The sequence below is a fragment of the Microtus oregoni genome, unplaced genomic scaffold (assembly GCF_018167655.1).
Source record: "Microtus oregoni isolate MIOR12 unplaced genomic scaffold, Mior012 000024F_ref0000369, whole genome shotgun sequence".
Classification (NCBI taxonomy): domain Eukaryota; kingdom Metazoa; phylum Chordata; class Mammalia; order Rodentia; family Cricetidae; genus Microtus; species Microtus oregoni.
The window spans coordinates 10,930,399-10,952,938 of NW_024543083.1; the positions used below are offsets into that span (position 1 = coordinate 10,930,399).

A 22,540-nucleotide genomic window follows, 5' to 3' on the forward strand; every position below is an offset into this window, starting at 1 on the left:
TCCTCACATCACATGACTAGGCTTTCTAGACTTTCCAGGGCAAGATTTCTCTCCCTAGTCACAAAACATATGTCCATAGCAGCGCAAGAACCCTAGGGAGCCTGGGGATTAAAGTTAGCGATTCAGAACAAAGAAAAGAAGCCTTTGGATGTATGCGTGTTCTGGGGGCTTTGAAGGGACATTGGTGGGTGGCAGCTCACCTTGGTACAGGGCGGCATGGTGATATTCAGGTGGCAGAGGATGTGCTGTGTGTCCTCGTACTTCATCGCCTTTCGCAGGAACGACAAGAACCCTCCCGGTTCACGACTGCTGTCCCTCACCTAGATTCAATTACACACAGGGAGCTTTAGCAGGACCCTTTATGCCTCCTACACTGGTGTTCTCAGGGCTTCCTGCCACCCAAACTCCTAGACTAAGGAAAGAGGGTGGCCATAGGAGGCCAGCACCTTCACAGGGATGGCCAAACGGTTCTCTCGAAATGACTGGAAGTGGAAACTTCGTTGTTGGGTTGTTTTCTTGACAGGCACCAAGTTCCCAGAGAGTTCTGCAAATAGAGGCATTCCTTCCAGAACCTGCAGGAAAAGAAGAGCATGCTGAGCTCCTATGGACAAGTCTGTAATTCTGTGTTTTCCTCCCCCAGACTGTCCCTCACAGAGGCTGGGGATGGGTTATGATAAGCCTCGCCGCTCTTTTAGGGAAAATGTCACAAGTGAGTTGTGCTCTCTTGATGCAGACTTGAGATGAAGATGTTTCTAAGAACTTAGTGGCCTGCCAGGACAGCAGATCATGCCATCTGGAAAGGTCCTGGTCTGTTCTTAGGTCTATCTGAAGATATTTTGTTTGTGAGAGGTGCCCAAAAGGCTACAAATGTGTCTCACACGTAAGGACTCCTCTGTGTGCATAACAACTTCAGCTGAGACGTTCTCGTGTGACTATATCTGACAGCCGAGGAAGCTGAATGAGTACTTTGACCAGTGAGTGCCAGGGCTGCATCAGAACCAGGCACACCTGTGTCTCGGCCCTGAACTTCTGATTCCAAGCCAGCTCTCGGAGTTGACTCTTTTGTCAACTAGAGACAAGTTGACATGTGAGAAGAGGAAACCCCAATTAGGAAAAGTCTTGGGGAAAAAAAGGGAAAAATAAAGGTCCCCCCCACCAGACTAGCCTGTGGGTAAACCTGCAGCACATTTTCTTGATTGATGATTGACGTGAGATGGTCCAGCTCACCATGGGCAGTGCCACTCATGGGCAAGGTGGCCCTAGGTTGTATATAAAAGCAGGCTGAGCAAGCCATGAGGGGCAAGTCAGTAAGCAATGTTCCTCCATGGCTTCTGCTTCAGTTCCTGCCTCTAAGTTCCTGACCTGAGTTCTTGCCCTGACTTTGTCCCACAATAGGCTGTGATATAGTGATGAACTATAAACTGAAATAAACCCCTTCCCCACCACGTTGCCTTTGGTCATGGTGTTTCATCACAGCAATAGAAATCCTAAATAAAAGACATCAGCTTTCCCAGGTAAGTCCAGCTAAGATTCAGAGGCCGGACCCTCAGATGGTCCCTAGCTTATTATATATAAACATGAAAGAGATTCTTGGGATTGATAATAATTTATAATTGATAACAATATATAATTAATATAATAAAATTATTGGTAATAATTTACCAATTAATAATTGGTAAAAACTCAGTTTCTATCCTCTCATCTTTTAACCACATAGTCTCTGCTTTCCTAGATGCTACCACGTACCAGGGCTGCTGGTAGAAACAGGGAGTTTGGGTCAAATCCTACAGCTACTCTCTCTGCAACTTGAGTGTGACTTTAACCCTCTCTCCCAATCTTGGCTTCCCACTGGGTACACTGGGGTAATGAAGTTGCCTACAGTTAAGAGAACCAAATCTTATCTTATAAGCTAGGTACTTTAAGAAAAAAAGGATTTCAAAAAATGGTGTGTGTGTGTGTGTGTGTGTGAGAGAGAGAGAGAGAGAGAGAGAGAGAGAGAGAGAGAGACGAGGGGAGAGTGTGTGTGTGTGTATGAGAGAAAGACGAGGGGAGAGAGTGTGTATGTGTATGTATGAGACAGGGAAAGAGGGGGAGGGGGAGAGAGAGAGCAAGCAAGCGAGCACCACATGCATGCGGGTGCCCATAGAGGCCAGAAGAGGGCACTGGATCCCCTGGAACTAGAGTTACAGGTGGTTGTGAGCTATCTGACATGGGTGCTGGGAACTGAACCCAGGTCCTCTGCAAGAGCAGTAAGTGCTCCTAATTGCTGATCCAGCTCTCCAGTCTTACAAGTTACAAATGTGACAGATTCATATGAACTCCAGCAAATACCAATTCTTACTAGAGAAGCCCCTGAGATGCCTGTGGTGGTGGCCCTCATGTTTGTCATGACTTATCTAAGATGATTCTTGGGGAGCTGAAGCAGTACATCCTAATGGTCCCTACAACTTTGGAGGGAAGGCATCGTGATCCAGGAGCAGCCACCAGAGCCACCTTAACCCAGAGCTTCATTTTCTTCCAGGGCTGCTGTGAGGACAGCCGGGAACCATACCTCTATGTCCCTGCTCCGTGCCACCTCCACAAAGTTTTCATGCTGTTCCAGGGTCTTGTCCACTTTGTCGTCTGTCATGCAGTAGCAGCGTAGCCGTCCTTCCCGCGGGTCATTCATCTTGGCAAAAATGACGAACTTGGCCATGTAGGGGACTGCCGTGAGCTCTTTGTACAACAGAGTGGCAAAGTGCACGGCCTCTGCGGTTCGAGGACAGTCCGACAGCCAAAACCTAAAAGGAGACGGCAAGCAGTGAGTATGGCCGTGCCACAGCAATGGAGCCCTGCCTGGTGGGGGAAGTGGCGGAGGACTCCCAAGCTCAGCCTGGGAGAGCGGGCCAGGCCACGAGGGTGGCTCCCTGCAGCCACCATGCCGGGCTAGGAAGGGCCGAGTCGTACCTGGCTGACACATTGGTGGTGAAGTTGGCACACTCGTTGGCGTACACAAGCTTGGTTGTTCCAGTTATATCTTCCCACTGGGCTTGGTCAGTTCCACCTACAACAGCATCAATAGCAGGGCTGGGGCGATGCTTTCCATTCATAAGCAGAGAGCTTACGTGTGTGTGTGTGTGTGTGTGTGCGCAAAGCCAGAAATGGAACATCAGGGGGATCCTTGGTCTACAACTTTATTTCCCCACGCTGTGCTGACGACTTACACACAGGTCATTTTTCTCTCATCCCCAGGGAAGTCATAAGAGCCCAATGTAGTTGCTGGCTTTATCTTTGCACCACCCAGTGTGTGCCCTAAACCAGTTGCTGCCAAGGAAACGGGCACCACAAGCGCCACTTACCAATGACGCTGCACAGGAGGCGTAGGCTGGTGGTATCTCCCTCCCCGCTGTCTCTTGGGTTGTCAGTCCAGGAGGGAGGGAGTGGGATCCGAAGCCCAATGGGGCGGTGGAACTTCCGGCGCCTTGGCTCAACAGTGACAATGGGGCTGAAGGTGGCCTGGTTGCCGAGGAGCTTGGTCACCAGCTCATCTGGGACAGGCTGGGCCTGTGAAGTGCCAAAGACAGAGGGCTCAGCCCCAGGCAGTCAGATAGGGTCAGCTGGGTACCCTCAAAGTTCAGGTTAGAAGGTGACTACCCCCCCCCGGGACTCCCCCATATACTTTGACCGGAGGGTGTCCCCCTAGGCCTGACCCCATGACTGAGTGTCTTCCTGACTTTCTATCTCCAACTCCATGTTTTTCCTCAGCGCTTTGGCCCACTTTGGGCCTTCTGGAGGACACAGCTGACCACACTCAGTAGCCATGCTGGGCTGTCTACAACTCTTTAAGAAACACGTGGTCACCGCGCCCTCCCAGAGTTCCTTAAGCATCTTCTCCAGGGTCTGACCTCCACGTAATCTTAGGAACTGACAGAAAGGGGCCACGTCACCTGTAGAGCCAGCTTCACTTTCTTGGTGACAGCATTTTCAGGGAATGTTGCCTGTACCATGGGCACCAGCTTGCTTCTTAGGGAGCCCCCTTCAGGACCGATGGTGTCATAGTCCTGGCAGAGCCGGGACATGATCACAAAATACAGGGGGAAGTCGGTGGTGATGATGCGGCAAACTCGCTTCTTTTCCAGCTCCTCCAAGCTCCCCAGCTCTGGAAACACAAGTTGCCTCAGGATGAGCCTTGACTGAGGTGCCAGAGTCTCCACATCCTGGACACATACCCTCCCTAGGGGCTTGGCAGGGAGGTGGCCTAGAAGACTCTGGCTGAGCCCTGACTGTGGCCGCAGGGTTTCCCTAGTGGCTTGGCAGGAAGGTGGCCTGGAAGGAGAAGCATCTGAACCCAGAGGCCCAGTAGAAGAGGCACTGCGCACAGTGGTGGGGGGCGCGCTTTACCCTCTCACATATCCTGGGGATCTAGCACTTAGTAAGAAGGACCATTCCCTGTCTCTCTTAGCCTCACACTCCAGGCAGTGCTGACAGACCAACTGGGGTGTGCAGCCCCAGATCCCATGTTCCTAAAGCAGGAAACCCGCCTGGAACTCTAGGGCCCCTTTACCTTCGTCCATGCCATTAAGGATCTGGTCCAGGTAGCTTTCTCCATAGCGGCTCTTATGTTCCTTCCACACAGAGCCATTCTCACTCCTCAGAACCACCAGTTCACGGTCCCCACGGCCATGCGAGGCGAAATGGGGGATCTCCACAATCACGGGGCTAAGGTAGAACATAGCAAATGGTGGGAGGATGATTAGAGGAGGCCGGATGCCTGGACACAGGGGATGGCAGTGGGCCCTGCTCACAGCCTGCAGTGAGAAGGACCTACTGACCAGGGCTGGGGAGGAACGGAGCTGCCCTGGGCCACTGAGGCGGAGCTCCGGGGAACCCAGTGGGCTTTAGGTGGGTGAGAAAAGAGAACCTGTGGTTCATTCCCCTCAAGGGCCTAGGAGACCCTCTGTGGGGAATGCCTTCCAGATGAGCATTCTGGTGCTCATTTGAATAAACCCTAGGTCCCCAAATAGCCAAATTTCCTCTCTTCTCCTCTCTAGTATCCTAGCGTTTTTGAGAGTAGCCAGCTACTCTAGAGCCATAGACTGCTTCACGGGCCCAAGAGGGGCAGGCAAGCCCGTTCGTCACCACAGCAAAGAAATGAGATGCTGGGCGCTGCCCAGGTAGGGTGGTCCTTCAGTCTTAGCTGAAGTGGCAGGAACTGGTTGGGGACACATTCACCAGGACGGCATATCTCACCTAAGGAACTGGGCCCCCGTAGGTCCCAGTGCAATGATCCTGCTGGCCAGGCCCTCTTCCTCAGCCAGCGGGGGTGGTGTGCTCAGCTTCTGAGGCTTGACCAAGCGGCAGGTGATGCGTGTGGGTGCTGCACACGTCCGGGGAGGGATCACTACCCTCAGGCCATTATGACGACTTCCTCTCATGGATCCTCCCCTGGCATCCACCATGAAGCTCACCAGAAACCTAGAGGCACAGGTAGATCATGACTGGGCTGACTTCCTTCTCAAGGGCAGGAAAAGTGGGTCCCAGATTGGTACAACACTCACCCTGTGTGGACGGGGCTGGCCACGGGGCTAATGTTGTCTGAGGTCTCTGTGGCTGGGCTACTGGGGATGAGGGAATCCTCATCGTATTCTTTAGATCCCTGCAGAAAAACAGAAAGCTTCCGGTATTCATCTTACCCCTAGTTTACACAAACATGTGCCCAGGTCCCGGAGCTCATCTGGGAGAAACCGCTTCCATGAAATGAACTCTGATCCCTTTAGTCTCTCTCCTTGTTCGCTGTCCTCTGCTCGATGCACAAATTGATCACTTGTCTGCCCTTCTCTCGTGCCATTCCCCCGACCCGTGCTTTCCTCTCCAGGGCTGGTGCTAGATCCTGCACCATCGCGTCATGGCTACTTGCTCTATTGGCACTGCATGAGGAGGGCTCTGTGAGGTGAGCCCATCAGGCTGTGGGGCTTCCCATTCCTCCCCAGTGGAAGGAGATTATTCATTGCCTCACAGGAACCCATGCATCTAAGTCCACACTCAGAGCTGGCAGGAGCTCCGTCATAGGAGACAATTAAACCCAGTTGTGTATATGGAGCCCTAGATGGGCAATTAGTATAGTGCAATATGGTGTACGCCTCTGACTGGGTTTATGACTTAAGCAAAGATGTGGAAAGAGATGTTAGGGCTCTGCTTAGCACATACAAAGCCCTGGGTTCTCTCCGTGTGTGTGTGTGTGTGTGTGTGTGTGTGTGTGTGTGTGTGTATGTGTGTAGAGAATGGGATGATTACAGGACAAGACTCATTCAGGCCCCCTGGGTTTGTTCCTGCTGCTGTAAGAGCATCTAGGGTCACAGTGGTATCAAGGTCCCATCTGACTATCTCTCAGACTCATGGCAACACCAATGTTGTATTGTGCTGATACCCGAGCACAATATTTTCAGACTCATAAGCCTTTGTGGAGGGGGAGGGGATGCAGCCCACCTTGGCAGTCAGGCCTTGACATGGCCAGTTTTCAACACAGCGATTATCCCACCTCCCCTCTCCCACCTTCCCAGGAGATGGTCTTGCTCTGGTGGAAAGTGCCAACGGACTAGCAAAACTGTCTGAAATCCTCCTCCTCCTCCCCCTCTATCTACCTTTTTGGACAAATTCATGTGAAAGGCGAGGAAGGCACAAGCCAGGGTACTGTCAGGAATAACTGTTATGCAGAGAACAGTGCGACACCCCTCTGTCAGTGTTGGGGTTTCTGGCTTCTATGATCAAATGGGGGAAGAGGAGGGAAGACAGTAGCCCCTTCTGCAGAGAGAGGAAGCTTCCTTCCTGCTCCCACAGCTGGCCGGCCTGAGTATTTTACAGCATGTTATGATGGTGTTTCTCACACTTGAAGCCCTCTGAGGCTCCCAGAACTCACAGTGGCCATAATGAGTGTCCCAACTGTACCAGGCTCTACAGAACACAGGGAACCATGGTTCTGAAGGTGTGAGCTTCTCTACTTCAGCTCCTACTGTCCTAGGTCATAGGAACACAATCATGGAATGTCCACACTCTCTGCCACGGGAAGAGACAAGGAGTTCCTTACCTGTTCCGCTTCTTCAGATCGGATGATCACAGTCTCAGGGGTGACACAAGGGATCCTTGGGATGGCTGGAGATTCCACCCTATGAATCGGGAACATTAGAAATTAAAAGAGCAGAACATTTGATGTAGGTCCCTCTGTCACTCCTGAGAGACCTAAGTGACAAACCTCAGCCCATCTGTAACGACCTGGCTGGTTCATCCCTCACCTCTCATGTGATAAAATGACTCTCTTATCTACGAATGGACCCACGTCTCCCCTGAACCTTGAAGCTTCTCCATCCCCAGGCATGCCCAAGCCTGGCTTTTATTTAAGTCCCTCCATCCCCAGACACGCCCAAGCCTGGCCTTCACCTCCATCTCTACTCTGATTCCCAGAGTGGCTCCTGGCTTTCCACAGCATGATCCTCCCGCCCACACTGGGCCCATCTTACACTTGGTCTAGCTTCGGCACAAAATCCAACAGCTCTTTCTCCTCACCCACATCCCGGGAGTCCCGCCTCTCCGCCTTGGAGCCAACAAGTTCTTCACCTGAAAACCAGGAGCTCAAGTGAGTGGCAGGTTGGAGACAAGGAATCGCCTTTGTTCCTAGCAAGCACTTCTCATAGTCCACCTCCCAACGTCTGCTCGAAAGTGGAGGGCAGGGTTGGTTTCTGATACCCCAAGGGGCCTGCTAATCATGGAGATTCCCAGTCCTGTTCTTCCAGCACTAGAGCCTAGGGTGGGCCAGTCCCTAGTCCCTGTGTGCATCCCTCAGCTTTGTAGGGTGGAAAACAACACAGCCAGGAAGAAGGTTTTTTCCTTTGATGAGGTCCCCATTACACAACAGCTCTTTCAGAGCGTAAAGTGGCACCACAAAAGGTCACAGCTACAGATATTTCTTTCTTTTTCCTTTTTGAGACACTTTCTCTATGTAGTTCTGGCTGTTCTAGAATTTGCTTTCTAGACCCAGGCTGACCTTGAAGTCAAGGATCTGCCTGTCTCTGCCTCCTGAACGCTGGGATTAAAATCATGAGTCATCACACCCAGTTTAGGTTACAGATAGTTCTAATCTTCCACTACAGAGGGGGAAACACAGCACTCGAACCTATTCACTCAAGGGTGGGACATTCTTTTGTCACTGAATCCCCTTATTTCCCATCACCTTGGAATTGTCAGTTGTAATTCCAAATCTCATAAAGAGGATCCAGCTCCCTGCACCCCGTCCCTCCTTCTTAGCCCGACTAGAGCAGCGACCTGGGCTCTAAGGCCCATATGACTATTGCCCTGTGGGAGGAGCCCGGTCCTATGACCTGGAGCTGACAGGATGGAGGTGCAACTGTTCATGCAGGATGCACACAGACACGAAGGCATGGGCACAGAGACAGAGGTGATGTCATGGTGTGCATGTCCTGTTTAGTCAGCTCCGGGCCCTGCAAGCCACGGAGGATGCAAAGCAGGCATGGGTTAGTGAGGACGTGTGTGCTTATGATGGAATGGGCTCTGGTGAGAAAGACCACAGGGAACAGAAAGCATTTCATACCCATTATAGTTATCTGAGTGGTTCCTGGAAGGCAAAGAAGAGCCAAGTTGAAGGAATGACAGCATCGGACCCAGTAAAGCGAGAGGCATGCTGTTAAGGGTGCGTGTGCTGTAACTAGCTGACTGTCACATGACCACCGAACTCCAGACAGAAGGGGCCAGAGAGCAGGCCCAACCCTGCTATCCTGCATTTCCTCAATTCTGTGAGGAAATAGGGCTTACTTGGGGGACGGGAGATGGGGAAGATACCCTGGAGATCATGAAGTTGAAACCTTTGTTCCCCCAGTGATGACAGAGGACTCCAAACTTTCTGCCCCACCACACTGTCGGAGGGCAGCTGACCAAGATGTGTTCTCTTTTTAAACAAGCATTCTTGTCATTTCTGGAGGCTCAAGGAAAACAGCAGCCAGATGTTGCTGCAGCTACCGCCAGCTCTTAGAGCTGCCGTGAGTAGATCCATCCTTGACCAAATGCAGGAACGTCCTATATACCAACTAGCTCGCAGATAAAGACTTGAGATCTAAACTATTAACCCCTAAATTCTCAATCTTCCTTCACCCAGGATTGTTTGAAAGGAGTTATTCTGTCAACAGACAATATCTGTAAGAAGCGGGTGTCCCTAATTTCAATGTGTGCTGGTACGTCCAGCCTGGATCTGTTCCGAGAGACACCAAGGGCAGTCTGCGAGGATCGCGCCTGAGCTCATCACCAAAGACTTTACCTTCATCTTCAGACACATCCAGGATCTCATCCACGGTCTCAGGGTAGCTCATCCGATGTTTGTCGCTGACTAACTGGAAGGAGGAAGGGCAGGGGCTCAGACCCATGCGGAGTGCGGTATCTTTGCTTTAGCCCAGCTACTGCCCCCAGACGAGCAGCCAGGAAAGGAGACGGAAAGATGCACTTCCAAAGAAAGCCAGGCCTAGAAGGCATTTTATCTGGACGCCGCCGAAGCCTGGCAGGTACCAGCATAACACCAGACCTCAGACTGCCCGCCCTTTTACCTCATCCCCTTCCTCAAGCTCTTCCAATCCTTTGGGCACTAGGTGGCAGTATTGCCTCACTTGTAGCTAGTAGTGCCTACCAGGTGGGTGGCATTGACTGGGTAGTAACCCTTAGGGCCCACAGCTGTAACTGGGATAGAGGGTGGAGGCGGGGCAGGGCTCCTCAGGGGAGGGGCAGACATACCACTACACTGGTTTCATCTGTGACCACCTTGAGTACGTCGGTTACAGAAATATAGCCCAACCGCTTGGCTATTGCCAGAGGTGTGGTTCCATTCTAGGACAGAGGGAAAGCAGACGGGGCGTCAGAGGGGAGAGCCTACCTCTTGCACACAGACCAGGTTTGCTTGGAATCTTCAGAAGGGCCTAAGTGGACAGGCTGGGCCTTGGAGATAAGATCTGCGCACAAGTCTGTGATCCTGGAGGCCACAGAGATGAGACAGGGCAGGAAGGCGAGCAGGGCACACTGTAAGCCCTCAGTGTTGAGAAGATGTAGGTAAACACAGCAGCAGGGCAATGTTCCCACACCCGTTCTTCAGCTGTCGGTCACTGAGTGTTAGGATAGCTAACAACAGTCCTGAACTGTTTAGTTAACTGGTTACAACAGTCAGAACCCACAAATTCCCCAAATGGGACAGGGCACACTTTAATACATCGATTTTGAGAGAAAGGCTTAGGTGAAAACTGCAAGGCCTTGAAGCTTTTATTCTCTTGGAAGGTCTTCCCTGCTTGCAGAATGTGCCTGAGCCCCACATGACTTTGGTCCACCTGCAGTTACACCCTCAGCAAACACCTACAGCCAAGAGTTCACAGCCTTCTGAGTTGGGAACAGCCATGCAGGTTAACCCTATAAACCCCACGATCAGGACAGGGAATTCATTCCGAAGAACAATCGCCAAGGCTGCTAGGGGAGCCTTTGATGTCCAAAACCACTTAATTTTGCCTACTTATGCCATCCTTCCTGAAGGTAGCTATGAACACGCCGGAAGGCATGTCAGCAGGAGCAGTTACAAGCTGGAGAGGAGGAGGCATGGTATTGGGAAGGATAACCGTATTCTGATGGCTAAGTTCGGAGTAAACAAGGCAGCCACACTATGGTGCATAGCTCAGTCCTGACTGCAGAGAGTCATCAACCTGTACTGTTAGGGATGCTCCCCAAGCTGTGAGGAATGGCTTCAGGTGGGTACTCACCGAGCTGACCTCGTTTGGAGAAGCACCATTCTTCAGGAGCAATGTCACAATGTCTGTGTGTCCTTGCTGAGCTGCCTGGTGCAAGGGGCTGTATCCTAGCTATGAAGTAAGGCAGACATTTGGCAGGATCAGTTAGCCATTGCGGGGGGGGGGGAGTAGCATACATACAAAGTCCAGAGTCCATCCCACTAAAACTCTTCCCCCCACTTCCTTCTTTAGGTTCAAAGCTCGGGACGGAAGCAGGGCCTGGAGTGGCTCTGGCTCCCTCCTAAGTGAGCTCCTAGGAGCTGTCAGCTCAGGACTTGAGTGTAAGGGACCCCTGTACCTTGGTCTTGGCATTGACGTCTGCTTGGTGTTGCAGCAAGAACTTCACCAGCTTGATGTTTCCGTAATGGCTAGCCACGTGGAGTGGGGTGTAACCCATCTGAAAGGCAAGAGATGAACATGGGCGGGAAGAAGTCATCTGGGCATCCCTAGCACCAGTGGAGCCATGCTTCAAGGCGTCCACACAGAAGCAGCTGCTTAAGGGACGGGAGGAGGCTACGGGGAAGGGCAAGCACTGTGGTGAGACATGGCGTGCTAATGTCGGTTAGAGAAGGGACAGGATCGGCGTCAGACGAGGGAAGCGGAGATGTTGCTGAAGCCACCAGGCAGGCAATCAGAAGGCTGATAGGAACCCGGAAGAGGGAGTTAGGCTAAGAGCTGTTAGCCTTGGAGATGATCAAGGGCAACTGACAGGAAGAAACAGAGAGGACAGAATGGGGACAAATGTCTGGGCAGCACTTAGAAAGGCTGGGGTGGGGGATCGGAGAGAGCCATCCACTCCTTACCAGTCCCAGGAAAAGGCATGAGGGGGTGTGAGGGGGTGTGAGGGGGTGCCCCGTGATGGTCTAAAGTGTGAGGAGGCACGTCTTGGTGGATTGTGACGGAGCATGCAGCTAAGGGAGGGAGCCATTACAGATGCGGCATGGGGTGGCCTGCCTTACCCGGGTGGTAGCATCCACCGTGACACCATGTTTGATCAGCACGTCAGCCACCGGAACATGGCCCTCTTGTGCTACCAGGTGGAGGGGGGTGAGGCCACTCTAAAAAGAAACAGACATACATCAATTCTGAGCCAGGGAAGAATTCCAGGCTATCGTGACGGAACTGTGAGACTTGAAAGCCCCGGGCCTAGGCAGCCCGACTGGTTATTTGGTAAAATTTTCCTATCCTGGACCTCCAAGTCCTCACCTGAATGTCAGGTGACTAGCGTAGGGAAGGGTCAGGCAGCTTTTTCTATTAAGGGCCCGACTGCTAATTGATGAGACTGTGACGTTGCATCTTTGCCAATCCTGGTAACAAGCAGTCCTAACCAGCATGGAAACCATCGGGCATGGCTGAGTTCCAATGAAGCTTTATAGAACTAAGCAGTGGGCTGAGGCTGACCCACAGACAACAGATTCGCTTAACGAAGACTTCCAATTGTAAGAACTGTTATTTCCAGGGTAAACTTCGGTGCCTCGGTTTCTTACTCTAGAAGATACAGGCTTCCGCCGACTCATCTCGAGGGCAGAGCAGGGGGCATCTGAGAAAACGCAATCCACTTAAAATCACTGCAGCTTCTGAGAGCATGCGCTACCACTGCCCCTCAGCCCACAGCAGTGTGAGGGGTGGACCCCTCTGGGAGTGGAAGGACCACATTTTTAGGCTTCTCATCAACCTTCCCATGAGGATAGTGGTGTGTCAGGGTGTTGATTGCTATTTGCTGGTCTGGGATTATTTGTTCCTTGTGCTTGTTTAACCCCCAAGTATTTGCAGGCTACAGAATGGGAAAAGGTCTTAACTAATAGGACATCTGCTACAGGGTTAATATCTAAAATAGAGATATTAGAACTAAAGAACTAAAAGAATAAAGAACTAAAAAAACCTTGAACATCAAGAAAACAAACAACTCAATTATAAAACAGGGTACAGAACTAAATGAAATTCACAATGATGAAACAGAAATGGCTGAGAAACACTTAGGGTTAGGGCTCAGCATTCTTAGCCATCAGGGAAATGCAAATCAAAACTACTTTGAGAATTCATCTTACACCTGTCAGAATGGCCAAGATCCACAAAACAAATGAGAGCTCATGCCGGTGAGGATGCAGGGTAAGGTGCACACTCATCCACTGCTGGTGGGCGTGCACATTCATACAGCCACTATGGAAATCAGCGTGGCCATTCCTTGGGAAACTGGGAGTTGGTCCACCTCAAAATCCAGCTATAGCACTCTTGAGCATACACCCAAAGGACTCTGCATCCGACTACAGAGGGTCATTGCTGCTTTACCCTCAATAGCCAGAAACTGGAAACAGCATAGATACCCAAACAGATGAGTGGATAATGAAAATGGGGTACATTTATACAGCAGAATGTGACTCAGCTGTTAAAAAAATGAAATCATGGAATTCACAAATAAATGGAGGAAGTTAGAAAAAAAATCATCCTGAATGAAGTAACTCGGACCCCAAAAGACAAATATTGTATATATTCTTTTATATGCATGTTAGCTTTTAAGCCTTCAATAGCTATGCTACAATCTGTACAAGCACAGAGATTATGGAGAGAGTAAGGAAGTAGGGAAGGGGAGGATCTCCCAAGGAAAGGAAAATAGAATATTTATGGAGAGACAGGGAGACAGGGATGGAAGGATTAAACAGAGAGGGGGAGGAGGGCGTGGGATAAGGGAGGGACAACTAACACTAAGGGCTACTTGAAGGGTCATATGGAAACATATGACAGTAAAAGCTTCTTAAAATATATACATATGGGGGGAGAAGGAGGGGAGGAGGGGAAAGGGAATGGGAGGAGGGGAAGAGGTGGAAATTTTTAAGTAAAAATAAAAAAAATTAAAAATAAAAATAATAATAAAAAATATATACATATAAGAGAGAAGTCTGAATGAAGTCACCAAATAACGGAGGAGACAAAGCCCCAGCTGGATACCATTCATCACCAAGTGAAATCTCCACTGCCAGGAATGGGTGACAGCTAGCTGAGGTTGAGTTGTTGTCCAAAGGGGCCCTATTTAACACCCCAAACAACTCGCACTATTGCCAAAGCTATTGGCAATACATTCAGAACCAAATTATGCAATGAACTCCCGAATGTAGATGCTACTCAGGGGCAAGTATACTCTGAGCTCCCATTGTGGCCTTCCTGAAGATGCTCAAAGGAGCAGAGAAAGGCAGAATGACACAGGAAGGCTGCAAAGCCTCGGGCTCACGGTCTTACCAGTCAGCTGTGGATTCCTATGGCACCGAGATAAAACTGATGTAAGGCTGTTACCAGGGTCCCCCCATAGGCCTCAGGGAAAGTCAGAGCGCTCTGGTAAGTACGTAAGCTGCTGTCTACATGGAAGCTACAGGGCAAACTCAGAGGGGCCTACCTTATTCCCCAGGTTGCCATTGGCTTGCTTTGAGAGGAGAAGGGCGACCATTTCTGTGTGGCCCTCTTGGGCAGCCAGGTGCAGCGGGGTCACGCCTTGCACAGACTCGGCATTCGCTGATCCCCCATACTGCAGCAGACTGCGGGCCACCTCTATCTGGTTCTGCTTGGCAGCAATGTGCAAAGGGGTGTAGCCATTCTGAAACAGAAGAAGGTACCTGAGAACTGTTCCACCCAACAGCCGAGGTAAGGGCAGGAGAGCACGGGGTGGGGGTAGGCTCTGGCTCGCCCTCTGAGCAGGCTGTCATCATCAAGGAAAGCATGTTAGATAGAAGAACAAATGCACAAACTTCTGGCTGGAAGCTAGATTGGCTGGCTTGCATCACCGGCAATATCTGCACCCTGCTCACCAAGTGTGATGACCTACCATCTCGCTCAGATGCGCTCGCTGCTGGGCAGGAAGCAATGTTACCAAGCAAAATTCAGATGCCAGCTTGAAGGTAGGGTAGAGAAGAGTTCAAGTTTTCTGTCTCTCTCTCCTGGCAGAAAGAACTCAAAGGCCCAAACGCTTCATATGGAAAAGAAACAGGGAGCCACGTTTGGCAGCACATGGCTGTAATCCCAACATTCTAGAGGCTGGGGTAGGGTGAGCCACGGCCACACAGTGAAAAACCCTGTGTCAGATCAACAGAATGACTGGCTCTTGACACGCTTACATGATGGAGGAAGGTCATTGGTTAAATAAAAAGAAACTGCTTGGCCTTCATTGGTTAGAAGATAGGTGGGAGGAGTAAACAGAACAGAAGGCTGGGAGGAAGAGGAAGTGAGCTCATATTCCACAGCTCTCCTCTCGGGAGCAGAAGCCTCAGAGAGACGCCATGCCCCGCTCTCCCGGGCAGATGCGATTCAGCTCCGACCCAGGATGGACCTAGAATCTTCCCGGTAAGACCGGTGCTCACAGATTATTAGAGATGGGTTGATCGGGATATCAGAATTAGCCAGTAAGGGCTAGAGCTAAAGGGCCAAGCAGTGTTTAAATGAATACAATTTGTGTGTTGTTATTTCGGGGCATAAGCTAGCCAGGCTGCCGGGGTGCTGGGGATGCAGCCCCGCCGCTCTTATTACTACAAATGGCGCCCAAAGTGGGGCCCGAACCAACGACCCTGAGATTAAGAGTCTCATGCTCTACCGACTGAGCTAGCCCTTATTACTACACTCACACTTCCTCTTCAGTATGTATGATTATTCTTTTCTTTATTGGCACCCTAAAAGAAACCTTTCCTCATGCAGTTTGGCCCCCAGTGCTGTTCTTTGGGTCTGCTGACTGGGAACTCAAGGATATGGGGGTACTAGTCAGTTCCATTCTACTCCAAACCATCTGCGGCCCAGGGCAATATATTCCATCTCCTAGATGATGTCCTTACATATTTTTAAGATCATTGAAAGTAGGGGAAATATCTGCCTCGTTTATTAAAAAAAAAACAAAAGAAAGAAAAAAATTCTGGACGGATCAAATGTAATTATGTACTAGCAAGGAAGTGCTTTCCTAAACTAAGACACGAGAACCGAGCAGTCATGTGTGGTGGTGGCTTTGCCATGCACGGTTGGGCAGGAGAGGATGACAAGTGCTGGCCTTTCCAGTTAACTATGCCACCCTGTACTAGGGTCTCACTCTGGAGTCCAAGCTGCCCTGGAAATACAATACAGGCCAGGCAGGCCTCAAACTTGAGGTGGTTCTCCTGCCTCAGACTCTCAAGTGCTGGAAATACAGGTGGAAGCCACTATTTCTAGCTTTCATTTCATTTCTTTATGTAGTTTTGATAAAACGTTCCCAGTGGTTGGGTTTCTAGTATGAGTGAGCTCCTTCTCCTACAGTAGACAGGTGATAGGGTCGGTCGGTGGCTTTGTTAGGAACTGCTTCTGTGATCTCTCTGGAGCATTAGAGGAAGGAAGTCAGGCACATATTACTCCCGGTTGTGTGATGAAGCTCTCTCTGAGAGGGGATGTGTGTTAACAGAAAGCAAACCCTAGGTCCTGTTGGCTTCTTGAACTGTGGTGTGTGTGTGTGTGTGTGTGTGTGAGATGCCCTTGAGACCTTGCTCAGCAGAATTAGATCCAGAAGGTCTAGACAGGGCTTGAGGCTCTGCGTTCCTAATCAGCTCCCAGGTGATGCTGAGGTTGCTGGCCTATGAACCACACTTCAAGTAGCCCGGCCCTGAAATACTCAGAGTGAAGGACTGCCAATCCAGAAGACTTCCAGGGCAGGACCCACGACCTCCAGGACCTATGTCCACTCAACCTTTCACAGAAGACCATGACTGTGTGCAACGGTCTCCAGACATGTGTTTCCCACACTGGTGAGATAGCATTCCTCCAGCTGTCTGTGGTCTTTCGCTAGTCACCCACTGTCTTACTGAGGGTCCACCAGCATTTCTGGTTGAGATGTCTTAGTGAAATAAGGACAGCCATTCAACTATAGCAAAGCAAGGCTTTTTAGGACTTCTTTTTTTCCACCCCCAAGGCACAGTCATTTGAGACATTTGCAGTACATCCACGGAGGTACCAGCAGGAGTCCCAGGTCACTTGGGCAGCTATGGGTATCTAACACACTGGCAGGAACAGACGTTGATTTGTCAGGGACACGCTTGCCCTGGAGACGGCTAAATCTTCCAGGTCACCCTGGGTTAAATGGAAGACATGAGTCACTGACCATCCTCAGATCATGGACCAAGCCATCAGAGTGTCCCCCAAACCAGGACTAAAGGAATGATGACCTTTTGCGGGTGACAAGGAGAAACAGCAACTAGGTCGGAGCTCCAGGGAGAGGTCAGACAGGGATCTATGTCAGTAAAAGGCCCCTTTTCCCAGGAAAATAAGCTCAGGGAAGGAAGGCACACGGGAGGGAATCTGTTAGCATCAGACCGAGAAGGGGAGAGTTTGGTTTGGGTGCAAAGGGATTTACTGTGAAATTCTACAAAATTGCCAGACTACTTTGGGAACTATTTTTGCCATGGAAACAAACCCCATCTGTGCAGGCTTTGAGTTGCCTTTCGCTCTCTTTAAATATCATGAACCTGGCTCCAGCTCCGTTTATATAAGTGGGAATGAGGAGGAGGAGGAGGGGAGTCCAGTTTCTTATTTTTAGAAGCCGGAGTAAGTCAACATCTTAGCCGGCTGTGTGCTGCCTCTGCACAATGACGTAGGGCGCGCTACCACGGGAGACAGGAGTAGGGGCAAAGCCTGAGGAGCCAAGGGCTTCCTGAGGCACGCTGTGTCTGCAGAGATGGATGTGGGAGAGGTGAGCATCATACTGAGAAGACAGAGCAAGCTAAGCCACTCAGTCCCCTGCCCACTGGTGAATCTGGGGCAAGTGTAAACTGAAGCACACAGCAACCCACCGAATGACTCTTTCCTTGGTGGGCAGCACCGGAGTTCCTACTGTGTGACTGAATTCTGCCATACATCATTCTCAGGCTGCCCTGTCAGGAGGAGGGGCACCTGGTGCGGAGACCATGGCTGTCTCTTCTATGCAGGCCCTGACTCCATTCCTGACCAGTTTCATAGTGTTCTCTTGCCTCTTACAGATCCAAGTCCCACCTTACCCCAGGGTACTCTTGTCCCCCAAAGGCTCCCCTGTCTTCTGTCCCCCCTACCCCCGGTCAGGGTCCCCCAGGGCCACAGAGTCCTGTCCTTAGCAGTGTATTACAGAACCAGGACGTGCTATCACTGCAGAACATGCAGGGGTTAAAGCCCCCACCACAGTGTCTATATTCTAAAACAGAAATAAACTAGGAAGATCCTCACACCCAGACAGGACTCTGGGCTTCAAGGCCCAGAGAGGAATGATCACTGCATCCAGCACCCGAACCTGGGAAACAAGCACGGAACGAGACATCCCACTGAGGGAAAGCTCCCAGAACAAGGCTGTGGCCCCAGGAAACTCTCATGCCCTAGACCTTTGACCACCAGCTTGCAAAACACAGTTGACAGGTAGCTGGTGACAGAACAAGGCTGTGGCCCCAGGAAACTCTCATGCCCTAGACCTTTGACCACCAGCTTGCAAAACACAGTTGACAGGTAGCTGGTGGGGTAGGGACTCGGGGTGTGTAAACTGAATCCTGCCACTGCAAGGGACCTTCTGACAGAACAGTATTGCCCACTTCCCATTCTACAAGCCCTCAGATAGCAGCCACGATGCTGCAGACAGTATCTGTGAAGGCGTTGTGGCGCGTCTGTGCTTAGGAGCCAAACACAAAACACCTGGGGTTGCCTAAGATCGGCAGGTCTCAACTTGTGGGTCGTGACCCCATTGCAGGTGAAAGGACCCTTCCACAGGGGTTGCATATCAGACATCCTGCATGGCGAATATTTACGTTGAGATTCATAGCAGTAGCAAAATTACAGTTATGAAGTAGCAACGGAAATAAGTTTATGGTTGGGAGTCACCACAACTTGAGGTTTGTACTAAAGGGTCACAGTATTAGGAAGGTTGAGCACCACTGCCTAAGACAGGAGCTGGGAGGGGGACCTTACCCAGGCAGGGCTGTGCGGGGAGCCGCCTCGGGGAAGGAGGAGCTTGACGATGTCCAAGTTGTTGTGATGGACGGCTACATGCAGCGGAGTCAAGCCGTTCTGCAGAGGGACAGAGCAGAGGGGAAATGAGCAGCTTCCTTCCCGTGAGGGACTGTGTAGACAATCGGGATCCGCTCTTCAATCCTGGGTACTTCTTTCACAAGGCAGCACCCATCCAAATCTGGGCTGGGTACAGGTCAGGGGTGAAGCACTCGGCTAGTGTGTGCAAGCCCCAGGAATCATTTCATCACAACAAGAGTGAAAATCAATCTCGTACTTAAGGCTAGGGGGTGGCTCAATGGTAGAGAGCTGTTTAGAATATGCTCTAGTGCTGGGTCCCATCATTAATACTGTAGAAAAAGAAAAAAAATCTGCCTAAAGCCAGTCTTGAAGGAGAGCCACTGAAAGACGGCTCCAGCAGGCTCTGGGACCATTTCTTCATCCCTGTTGGGGAGGTGGTCCACGAAATCAGCACACTTGTTCAGAGAGTACCAGGTCCTTCTAACAGACACGGACTTCGCTAGGACTGCCTTCTGCAAAGACCATTCTCTATGGGAGGCTACCCAGGCACGAGAGGTGCTTCCCAGGGGGGAAGTAGTCTGTCCCTTTTTGCTTCTGCTAACTCAGGAGGAGGGGGACGCTCCAACTCACCTTTCCTGCTGCGTTGGGATGTGCATCGTGTTCCAGGAGCAGCTCAGCCACCCGTACCTTCCCGTACTTGGCAGCCACATGGAGAGGGGTAAATCCTTTCTGAGGAGAAACACAGGCCATCAGGACCCCTGGGAACCAATGCCACCGAAGGAAGCCACGGGTAGGACGCTTCCTGTGCTAACCAGCATGGGAGTGCCTATGTGACCGAAGGACTGGAGCATTTTGGTCCCTGCAAGAGGCTACAAGCCTCCCTGAGTACCACCAGGCCAACTCTCACAGGAGAAGAAAGGAAGCTGCCTGCGATATTGTCAATTGCTTGTTGACTGAGGGAGGCAGAGGCTGTCTCTTTTGTTTGCTATTGTTCCTTCAGAGACAGTCTAAATATGCCGCCCAGGCTGGCCTTGAACTCCAGATCTCTTTGCTTCATTCTCTGAAGTACTGGATCACAGGCGTGTGTCAGTCAGTCCATCAGGTTCTTACCTAGTTAGCCAGTTATCTGTTGCCACTCTGGAGGGTGAACTTGGGGCCTTGAGCATGCCAGGCAAGCAGTCCTTTAAAAACTACTTCCCTTTGGTTCTCCCTGTATCCTAGGAACCTGGAGCAAGTGTCTAGCAAGTTACAGGGGAAATAGAAGACATCTGGGTTGGAGCAGAGACCTGACTGGCTGTGCTCTTTCTGAGGAAGGAGATGACTCATGGGTCTGCAGAGTCCCATGACCACAAAGAAGCTCAGATGGGACTCCCCTTCAGAGCCTCAGGCCTAGCCAATTGTTCCTGAAAAACTGAAAAATATGTGTGGTTTCTTTTGTTTCTGGTCTTTTTTTTTTTTTTTAAATTGAGATCCAGTCTTGATATGCTGCCCAGGCTGACCGTGAGCTCCTGGGCTCATGTGATCCTCCTGTCTCAGCTTTCTGAGTACTATGAGCATAGGTGGGCCGCTAAACCCTGCCAGCCCGAAGCTTTCTAAGAACTGGAACCATGGTCATGACTGTACCTTGGTCATGCACGCTTGGGATGCCTCCTTCTCCAGGAGGGCCAGGGCTGTGTCCACATGGCCCTCACGGGCTGCGGTGTGCAGGGGCGTGTGGCCAGCAGTGGTAGCCAGGTTGGGGCTGGCGCCGTTCTCCAGCAGGAGCTTCACCATGCTTGTGTGGCCGATACGAGCCGCACAGTGAAGTGGTGTCTGGTCGTCCTGGACCCCAGGAGAAAGCACAGAACTGGGAATGTTAACCTTCTCAAGCCCAGCTTGGTATTGCCCAGGGGCGGGAGGTGAGGCCCAGAGGGGCGGGAGGTGAGGCCCAGAGAGTGCAAGCGACTCGGTCACGCATAAAAAGATCTGGGATTTCTTCCAGTCTCTGAGTTACAGAAAATAGTATGCTTTCCCTCTTGTGATCCTTATACCTCACCAGCTTTGTGCTTTTGCTACTTAATTGCACAAAGGTTCAGCTTCCCCAGTTGTTAGGTGGGAATTGTAACATTATTTCACGGGGTTCTGCTCAAGCAGCTAACGGACACAAAGGGTTCCCAATGTTGGACATAGAAAAACCGCTCAGTAAACTGATCGCTATCCCAACAAGCTGGATCTCCCAAGCTCTGCACCTCTTATGCTTGTTCATGTTTGAATACTTTGATGTTCTTTATGCCAGTAGTCATGGGGCACCAAATCACCGAGTCAGGGAAGACAACTTCCAGCTACCGCTCCTAGTGCAGGGGCTCCACGGATGACATATTGGTTACTGTGCTAAAGCAGAGATGCTCAAGGGAGCCTGCCACCTGCAGAGTGCTGGTCTTGGCCACACAGCCTATCTTGCAAACTTGGTAGCTCGTCTTACGGTTTATTCATCATCCAGTCTACAGCTGGGGATCCTCCACTTTTAGACCAAGTGATTCCCGGCTGATTTGTACTGGTGACATCGTGATCTTACCAAGTCCCTTTAATCACATCTACTCATCAGCCCAACGAAAGCCGCAGGCCAGCCCTGCTCCCTGGGCTTTGGTACTCTACAGAAATTCAGCTTTGATGCAAGAATATCTCTGGCCCCTCAGGACTCCAGCAAAACAGAGCCGGAGCTTTCCGTGAGACCCACACAGGAGTGGTGTGACTGGGAGCCCCTGGCCTCTGAGAATGGCTTCCCTTCACCAGGCTGGAGTGACCTTGGGACCCTCCCTTTCCTGCCTCCTGAACTCACCTTGGCCTTAGCATTGGCTTTGGCTTTGTTCTGGAGCAAGTATTTGGCCACTTCGGTATGCCCTGCTCGGGCTGCCATGTGCAATGGGGTCTCTACCTTCTGCAAAGTGACAAGGTTATGGAAATATTAATACATGCTGGTGTTGCAAAAGGACACTTGTTGAACTCAGACTGTTGACTGGGCTTGGTAGGATTTTGTCCAGGAGCCGGAGCTGCCCAGCAAGTCTGGCTCTTTCTCCCCCTCAGTTGTCTAGGGAAATGGGAATGTAAACCTCGGAGCTAATGAATATTCAAATGCGGGAATGTACTTCCAGATCGCACTTATAGAAGTTCCAAAATAAAACTCTAAAGATGTGCAGTTGTGTGACAAATTTAACTGGGGGAGCCTCAGTAGAGAGGAACGTTTGCCCCACTCTCGACACCTTTGCTATCCTGAGAATCCCATTTCCGTGGGTGGAGAAAACAGGGACCCGCTGCTACAGCTTCCTTCAGAGCTGGGGACCAGCGCCAAGAGTTCTCACCGTCTTCAAGATCTTACCACATTGGAGACATTGGGTGACGCCCCCCGCTGCAGTAAGTTCTTCACAATAGGAAGGTGTCCCATGAAGGACGCCACGTGGAGAGGTGTCAGTCCAGACTAGAAGAGACAGAGTGGAGTGTGAGCAGGAGCCGTCCCCACAAGGAAGAGCAAGCCACAATGTTCTACGCTCTTCTGTCGATAGAGAGCTCCATGAACGGCTACCTGAGAAAATGGACTTAAACCAGGTGGGCTTCTTCTCAGGAAAATGGCCACAGGGACAAAAGCCCTGGCAGAAAATGGTCACCACTTTACATTTCAAACCATCCTCACCCATCCTGAAAAGTCTTCTCGCCTGGGAGTCACCCTGATCCAGCCCCTTTGGGGACCTGCTGACGTATATCTGCACATGCACACATTCGCG

The 22,540-nt window shown here is 51.0% G+C and overlaps 1 protein-coding gene across 13 annotated transcripts in view; it reads right to left on the minus strand.

The window, feature by feature from the left end:
- Positions 1–22,540, minus strand: part of Ank1 (ankyrin 1) — a 178,199-nt gene that overhangs the window by 28,404 nt on the left and 127,255 nt on the right. For all 13 annotated transcript variants that reach the window (XR_005976283.1, XM_041673657.1, XM_041673652.1 and 10 more), the window contains exons 12-34: positions 22,138–22,236; positions 21,601–21,699; positions 20,406–20,603; positions 19,413–19,511; positions 18,723–18,821; positions 14,191–14,388; positions 11,762–11,860; positions 11,101–11,199; positions 10,776–10,874; positions 9,769–9,861; positions 9,302–9,374; positions 8,582–8,605; positions 7,494–7,590; positions 7,064–7,142; positions 5,538–5,635; positions 5,230–5,454; positions 4,544–4,698; positions 3,927–4,138; positions 3,339–3,543; positions 2,947–3,043; positions 2,552–2,780; positions 447–572; positions 201–320 (exon numbers count right to left, since the gene is read on the minus strand). Coding sequence is in view for 12 of the 13 variants with exons in the window: in XM_041673657.1 (XP_041529591.1) it covers positions 201–320; positions 447–572; positions 2,552–2,780; positions 2,947–3,043; positions 3,339–3,543; positions 3,927–4,138; positions 4,544–4,698; positions 5,230–5,454; positions 5,538–5,635; positions 7,064–7,142; positions 7,494–7,590; positions 8,582–8,605; positions 9,302–9,374; positions 9,769–9,861; positions 10,776–10,874; positions 11,101–11,199; positions 11,762–11,860; positions 14,191–14,388; positions 18,723–18,821; positions 19,413–19,511; positions 20,406–20,603; positions 21,601–21,699; positions 22,138–22,236 (2,922 nt within the window). In the remaining variant the exon portion in view is untranslated. The remainder of the gene's footprint in view (positions 1–200; positions 321–446; positions 573–2,551; positions 2,781–2,946; positions 3,044–3,338; positions 3,544–3,926; positions 4,139–4,543; positions 4,699–5,229; positions 5,455–5,537; positions 5,636–7,063; positions 7,143–7,493; positions 7,591–8,581; positions 8,606–9,301; positions 9,375–9,768; positions 9,862–10,775; positions 10,875–11,100; positions 11,200–11,761; positions 11,861–14,190; positions 14,389–18,722; positions 18,822–19,412; positions 19,512–20,405; positions 20,604–21,600; positions 21,700–22,137; positions 22,237–22,540) is intronic.